Genomic DNA, 8,049 nt, shown 5'->3' on the forward strand with positions numbered 1-8,049 from the left:
TGAAATCAAGTTTTGTTTTGTTTTTATATATATATATATATATATATATATATATATATAAACCCAAAGCAGCAAACTTCATTGTCTAAGCCAAAGGGATAGCCGTGATTCCCAGCTGGAAAGGGGTTTAGCCCCAGGCAGAGGAGCAGCTGCTCCAGGCAGTGCCCTGAGCCCCACCAGGAGCTGTGGATGGTGCTGGGAGGGAGGATGTGCCTGCACTCAGTGACAGGAGGTTTAAAAAGAAACCAAAATTGACAGCAGGGGAAAGGAACCACCGCAACCCCTGGAGCTAAATCCACCTGTGACCACTAATAAGGCCCCTAAAAATATATTGCTGCATTTAATCCCAAACCACAAATTTACGGACTAAATAATGATCGGAATAAATCCTGCTAACAGTAAGGACCATTTAAATCACTCGTGTGTATCAGCAGACCTGAAAAAGTGCTCCAAAGGCTTTTTTTTTTCCTTGTGGATCAAATCAAGCCTGCCAACAACAGTCCCTTGTCCTTCACTACCTTTCAGGAGTAACCAGCACAAACAGCCCCCACACCATGACCCAACTTTGGTAAAAACTGACAGTTTCCAAAGAAACATTTCAAGTAACATAAAAGAGATTTCCTAGCTCAAAATCCTGGAGAAGTAGCACCACTTCTGTGTATTTTTCCTTAATATTTTGCCTACAACCGACAGGTGAAATTTAGTCTTGGGACTGGAAACTGAGATGAAGATAGTAGATCTCCTATTTGTACAGGATTTTATAGCATTTTAATCAAATAAGCTCTAGAAAAACATGTATTCACCCTGCTTAGCAAGAAACATGAGAAAAACAGAGACTTTTGTCTGAATTGGTTCAAGGTTTGTGTATGTTGTGTATAATAATTGCTTTTTCACTAAGAGGGCTGGTGCCATCAGTGATGTGTTTTCTTCAAACCCTGCCTTGCACAAGAATTTCTAAGAGTCACTTCTTCCTGCCTTACTCCCCGAGGCTAAGAAATCATAAATTACAATGGTTAAGGATTACAATAATTATGGGAAATGAAAAAAAATGGCAATGAAGGGAAGGATTAAGTGGCAGTGGGGTACTTACCAGAGCTGGAATTTGTGGCTGGAGCTGAATACTCACGTGGAGCTGCCAGAACCATTGATACTGCAGGGAAAGTCCCTGCTGCCCTGTTGGGATGTTTGTTCTGGCTCAGCAGTGCCTGGGTCATTGGTGAACTGATCATCCTAAAAATTAGCTAAATGCTGCAAGAGATGGTTAGTTTTAAGCTCATTGAGTTTCTTCATCTTGTGTATAGAAAAACCATGCAAGACACAGACAGGAGCAAATAGGTTGGCAGATGAGAGCAGGATTTTGGTGCTGGTACTGAAATTCCAGCTGGAAATAGTGATGAAAATGCATCATTTCTTACAATAGAAGAAGGTGGCCCAAGTTAACATGGTGGGGGTGAAGGCTGGAGGGATAGGAGGTCCTGTGCCAATGGTCAGTGTTACTACACAGGATTTAGCCAAATACAGAGAGAGCTAGTGATGGTTATTTTCCCTGTGCTCCAGGCCAAAGATAAGGTTAACTTGCAGGAAACAGAACTGTGGAGATTATCTTGGATTTTGAGTTTAGTGAAGCAATGAAGAAAGGGGGTGGCATCTCCTCCACTGGTGGTTGCTAAGAACAGATTAGACAACTTGCTGCTGTGTTTGTCCTGGGCACATCCCACCTTGCAGGTCCCCAAAGAGCTCTCCCATGACCACAGTCCTCTCGCGTTGGGGCTCATGGTGGTTGCAGCTTGGAGAATTTCAATCAAAATCCAGTGGTGTAACACAAATAGTTTTCATGCGGTGCCACACACGACGTCCCTTGTCACCACTTGGTGGTTTGTTACCCACCCTTGTTGGCCACCAAGGTGATCAGTTTGCAGTCCTTTGAGGACTGGCAGAGCTTGGGTTATGTTTATGTTGGTGATGATGGTCCCTCTGTGGGCTCGAGCTGGGGTCAGATCCCATCTTCCCAGGCACTGCACCATTGCCACTGAAGGACAGACCTTGTGTTTGAGGGAAAATAAATAAAAGGAGATGGGACAGATGAAGGGAAGGATGATATAACATCTGAGCAAGTGGCAGTAGGGCAGAATTAATACAGCCTTGTTAAATATATGCTTTGGATGGATTTCATTTTTAGCTTTGAGAAGGGCCAGCACAGCTGATAGGAAAGGAGTTTTCTCACCCCTCCCGAAACTTTGACATTCTCCTGAAGCATTTCCAAAAAATATTACTGTAAAATATACCTGGGCTGCATCAAACATGCACTGAGGGGCAGGCTTCATTGGAAACTGCTGTAAAAAATCTTGCTGCCAAGGGGTTTTAATTATTATCTCAGCTTACTGTAGGATAAACACTATTCCTCCTCATCTTTTCTCTTATAAAAAGAGCTGAATTAGAAGAGTCTTCTTTCAGCAACTAATTCTATTATTGTCCTTCCCATTTCTCCTTAATAGCACCTGATGCTGAAGCTTTCTGGTGCCCAGGCAGTCACACTTGCAAGCAGATGGGGTGGCAGCTAAGGAGACTCACACCGTGTCCCATTTGGTGTTGGTTTTTGGAGTTTTGGCTCAGCATGACCACCTAACCCTTGTGGTTGGGATTTTTTGTGGCACATCGTGTGATGCTGCTCCTCATCTCAGTGTCAAATCTGTTTTTCTTGCTCTGCCTCAGCAGAGTCCTCTTTGTTGGTGTTGAGCAGCTGTGGAGCTTACCTGAGTGCTTGTCACTGAAAGACAAGATAGATGCTCATAATCCTCTCTCTCTAATACTGCTGCTCAGCCCTCCCTCCTCCTCTGCTTTTAAGCCAGGGAGGTAGTGGGAGGGAAGGAGAAGGTTCCTCACCACCCCCCGAGACCATCACTGCCCATCCTTGGGGCAAGGAGAGGACAAAGCCAGTAGAGATGAGCTGCATGAACATCCCCTTCCATGCCTGTGGGAGGCACAGGACCTACCACTGCTCCTCATCCCTGGGGCAGATCATCCCACCAACGTGCTCCAGCACGTGGGGTCAGAGGCAGCGACTCCGTGAGCAGAGGGAAGGTTGTCCTTACTGCCCCATCTCAAAATCCCTTCATCTACATACAGGCTGCAGCTGGAGAGATCTGAAAGGCTTAAAAGTCTCCCACCACACAGCAAATTGTGTTCTCTCTATCTCTCAAGGCACTCGAGTAGGCTTAACAAGCCACTGGAGACTGAAACAATAAGATCTCTGTATCTAATGCTTACTGTAAGCAAAAGATGGATTACAAAACAGACTGTTTATTTTTAATTATTAATGTGTTGGAGCTAGCAAACCTTCACAGAGTTACATACTGTTTGTCAAGGATGGGAAGGAGATGAACTCTTCAGCAATGGTATTAAAAACAATAATTATTCATTCCAGCCATGGCCTTTTTTTTTTTTCTTTCCCAAGTGTATAATAAAATTTTTTCAAAGCATGTGCAGGGATAATGCCTGAAGGAGTTGTCTTGAAACAGAGGATGGCAGAAATCAGGAGTTTCTTCCTAGTTCAGCAACAAGCCTCTTTGCTTTGCTGTTCCTTAGTTTCCCAACTAATGGCTTCATGTGTCAGAATTCTCTAATGGAGCTGATTGAATCAAGGGCAGCTTTCAAAGCCCAGTTTCTTGTGCTTCCAGGACAGAACGAGCAGAGGGAGTTGACCAAATCAACTACTGCTGGTAAAAGACTTGATCTCAAAGACATCTGCTGAAGTTGTCTTACACCCTTCTATTGTGGTGTCACATATTCCATGACAGCCTTGGCCAAGAGAGATAGATCAGTGCCCTTTCTAAGACTACTGCTGGGGAGAAGTTCTTGCGGTGAACAACGAGGCTGTACCCCAGCCCCGTGGCAAGTCCCAGCAAAGCTTGTCAAGCTTTTGTACCTTTGCTTTGCAGAGCCTGGCTTCAGGAAAGCCCCCCCCTGCCATAGGGCAGGCCCAGCACTCCCTGCTCTCCTCTCCCCAGGGATGCACCAGGGAAAATGCCTCCTCAGGCTATTTACAGCACTCTCCTTGCACCACACAAGAGGAATTATCTGCCTCCTCCAGCCCTCGGCTAATCCCTAAATTGCATCTATACTGCAAAGCTTAGTTTATTTTCATTTCATCGAGTAGTTTTAAGTATTGAGGGGAATAAAATGGACGTGCAAAGCGCTGCTTTAATTTTCAAGGGCAGTGAAGTGTTTTATTTTTAGGATGCTCTTACTGAGGAAGGAATCTCCGGCAGTTCTTATCTGGTGGCTAATAATAGTGACCTGGCGTGCCCCGTGCCTGTGGCACTGCTGCCCTGCCCTCCTCACACTGCCTGCTTACACTCTTTGCTTCTGCTCAGCTCATCAGAGCCTCCAAAATGAGAGAGTCTGATCATGTAACGACAAGGTTTGCTCATAATTATTAACTCCTTGTGCTCTGTGTTATTACTGGCAGGGTAGCATTCGTCATTAGCACAAATATTTACTGTGAGCAGGTTTTCTGTGCAGTCTTTAAGAAACCATCCGTATGTCACCATTTTTAGTATTGCATCAGAAAATACTGATAAGGGTCATGGCCAGAGAACCCTTTTAGACATAAACACCCAACTGACAGTCTTCAAGCAGTTTCTGCTGATAACTTCACTATGAATCTTGCTTCTTGGGTGCTCTGTCTTTGTAGAGTCTGTTGATAGCAAAGGGATCAACTGCTGAATTCATTTCATATTATTGCTAAGTTGGTGCAGTTCCCCCCAGTGATAGTGGTGCTACTCCCAGTTTGTGGTTACTGTTTTTCCCTGTCCACAGGAGATAAGCATCAGTCACTGCGTGCACATTGTAGAAGTTTGCATCTTTTCTAAAACCAGAATTTGCTCCTGCAGTACAGCAGTGTTCCTGCAGCTTGTCAGCAAACCAAGAAGCTCACGCTTAAGAAAGTATAAATAGAAATTCATTTTAGTAATGCAAATCCTGCAGTCCTATTTTGGGCAGGGAAAATCCCTGTGTCATTTTTTTAAAAAGTGTGATGGTCTAGTTTTAAGACTGGGTTTATGAGGGATTTAATCAACCAATGTGTTACAGTGGAGATTCTCCTCTGCCATTTAAATATATCTATTTCTGATTGATCTAGCTTTTACATGCTATAAATCCTTGCAAATTAGCCTTGGGTATGACCTCCTCCAGTAACTCACTCTGCTTTATTTACTTGAGGTTTTTTTGCAGATAAGTCCCCTCTTCTGTCTTTTGTGACTCCACTGGGAAAACAACAGAGACAAAAACCCAAGTTTAAAGTATTTCACCTGCTCATCTTTTGATTTTTTTTCCCTTGAAGAGTTGCTTTTGGCTTATAAATCAGTGTCTTAAATTGCTTCTATGAGTCTTGCTACACAGTTTAGTGACATTGCAACACTTCTTCTTCTGACAGTTGGTGAACACCAGCTGACTGGTCACAAAGTAGCAGTGAAAATACTCAACAGACAGAAAATCCGCAGCCTGGATGTGGTTGGGAAGATCAAACGAGAAATTCAAAACCTTAAACTCTTCCGGCACCCTCATATTATCAAACTGTAAGTATCCAACTGTAAATACTTTCTGCCACACATTCAGCTTCATCCTCCATCTGCAGAGACTTCCCATACATGGTTGACTTGGTTTCAGGAGGTGGCTTAGAGCAGTAGAAAATCTTAGGTGTGTAGTCAAGTTTTTGCATGTTAGAGCCACGTTACTTTTTGAGAGTCTCCCACTGACTTATGGGGGGGACACAGCTGAGACTTTGAGAAAGGATGGAAGATGTTTCCTCCATTGGGAGTCTTGAGTTACTGCAACAGATTGATGTCCCTGTGTTGAGTTTTGCTCAGCTAAACCTGCCCAAACTGTCCTCTCTTCCATGCAGAGGCCATTATAAAGGTGTGTAGAGAGGGTCTGGGCTTTCCTGCATTGGGATCCTATCAGGAGTCTTTGTCATGACCCTTTCTTGGCTTGGTATCTCCAGGCCTGAAGCTGCTGAGAATTGTGCCTGAGGAATTACTGCACAGTTAGGCTTGTAGAGGGAAGCCTTGGCCTGAAGTCAATAGGATTTACGTTTTAATGGCCTGATTATCCAGGGTTTAAAGGAACATTTTGTAAAAAATTAATTATTCAGATGTAAGTTTTCAAAGTTGCCACACTGATGAACCTGAATTTCAGTTGTAAATCAGCACCTGCACTCCCAGCCCCTGGGATTCTTTCTCAATCCCCAGTTTGTGCAGCCAGTCCACATTAACGAGGCACTCGATAATATCTTTGGCATTTCTATAAAAGAAAGCTGCTGAATGGTAACTGCAAGGATAAGTTGACATTTAGGTCAGCCTTAAAACTGGCATGAGATATAGCAAATACCTGGGACTTAGAGGCAAGGGAAAACAAATTCTCTCTACAGTTAAATAACTAACCATGTAGCAACTGTTGACTTTAGAGTAACTTCACAGTTCCGTGGATTTACTGGAGAACAGATTGGTATTATTTCATGAAAAAGCCAGCAAGAGTCCTCAGCTATGCATCCAGCATCCTGCAAGTTAACTCCTGTTCACACATTTGTCAGACTACTACAGCCTAAAATTGAAACCCTGTTTTACAGTATCAGTGTCAATGGTACATACTGCAATCACAAAACACAGTGATAAGGGCAAGAGGTGAGGAGGAGACCAAAGTAGATAAACCTCCTCTTTCCATAGCTTTTTACATATATATAAAAGAAGTAGTGGGGCAATTAACAGTACCTTAGATGTCTGGGTCTGAAGCACTGCAGAAAAATTAAGTTGCTCTGGTTGATTTTTATGGTGGGACCATCCCCTGTTCACTTGCTGATCCTTGAAAATTGTTTGAAATCTGTTTATTTCAAATTGCAACCCACAGAAATTCAGCTGTAAAAGAAAAAACAAAACAAACACAAACAAAGAGGCTGAAATAAAACACAGGGGGCTCAGCTGGTGCTGCTGTGAACTCCTGTAGCTGCCTTGACCTCAGTGGATCACTGGCACTCTAGACCAGCTGGGACACCAAAATGCCTTTGCAGCTCTCAGAGATCATTTTGAATGAATGGAAAATAAATTTGCAAGTCAAGGGTGATACTCTTTTTTTAAAAAATTATTTTTTTCCCCATTCTAGAATATTGAGGGATTTTATATTTGAAAAAATAATTCTGGGGGAGCTGATTTTTGTTTCCATACCTTTGCAAAAGAAGCACCCTCTGGTGTCTAGAATTCATCTTTTTTATCCTTGATATGAGGGAAACAAAATATTCCCCCTCCTTGTCCCCAGTTAATGAAGCCTTCATTTCTAAAGCTGTTGTTGTAGATCTCAGCAAAATAAAAGTCAAAGTCAGAACAGTCCTAAATATGATGGGATTGTTTGGTAGAGATTTCAGAGGATTATTGAAAAGCTTGAAGGAGAACTGTGAGTCTGTAAAAGAGATTCTTTCACAGACAACTGAAAGATTATATTTGACAGAAGAGATGGAAGTAAGAAGTTGAAAGCAATTATAAAATGCAAGGTTCAAATAAATCCTTATTTGAAGGGTTGATATGAAACTAATAATATGTTCAAAAGCCTTCCTTGGTTCTTAATTTATTTTTTTCTATATCTGCTTGTGTTTTTGAAGGTACCAGGTCATCAGCACCCCAACAGACTTCTTCATGGTCATGGAATATGTATCCGGCGGGGAGTTATTTGATTACATCTGTAAGCACGGACGTGTAAGTGCCAGCAGTGTGTCAGCCCAAACACTTGTGTGGGAAGAAGATGGTGTTTAGAAGCAAAACAACTGCTAAAGGGAACACAGTTAAGGCTAAGGCCCAAAATAGAAGTTGCTTCACAGCAATCCCATCTGGAGTGTCTCGTACCCGGCTCGCACAAAAGTTGCGTGCGGGTTTTTGCACCGTTCCCTGATGTATTTTGATACACAGACCAAAATATCCAAGGGAACGTGTTGCTTAGTGCAAATATTTGGAAAACTAGCATATTTTTATATCTCTTAACTATGGGTTGCCTGTCAAAACCCCT

At 42.8% G+C, this 8,049-nt stretch overlaps 1 protein-coding gene across 1 annotated transcript in view; it reads left to right on the top strand.

Annotated features, from left to right (window-relative positions):
• The window catches only part of PRKAA2 (protein kinase, AMP-activated, alpha 2 catalytic subunit), a 39,556-nt gene that overhangs the window by 20,127 nt on the left and 11,380 nt on the right, over positions 1-8,049 (top strand). The window contains exons 2-3 of the mRNA XM_009993605.1: positions 5,435-5,576; positions 7,649-7,742. Coding sequence (XP_009991907.1) covers positions 5,435-5,576; positions 7,649-7,742 — 236 coding nt within the window. The remainder of the gene's footprint in view (positions 1-5,434; positions 5,577-7,648; positions 7,743-8,049) is intronic.

Source organism: Chaetura pelagica, unplaced genomic scaffold (assembly GCF_000747805.2).
Source record: "Chaetura pelagica isolate M959 unplaced genomic scaffold, ChaPel_1.0 scaffold433, whole genome shotgun sequence".
NCBI classification, from domain to species: domain Eukaryota; kingdom Metazoa; phylum Chordata; class Aves; order Apodiformes; family Apodidae; genus Chaetura; species Chaetura pelagica.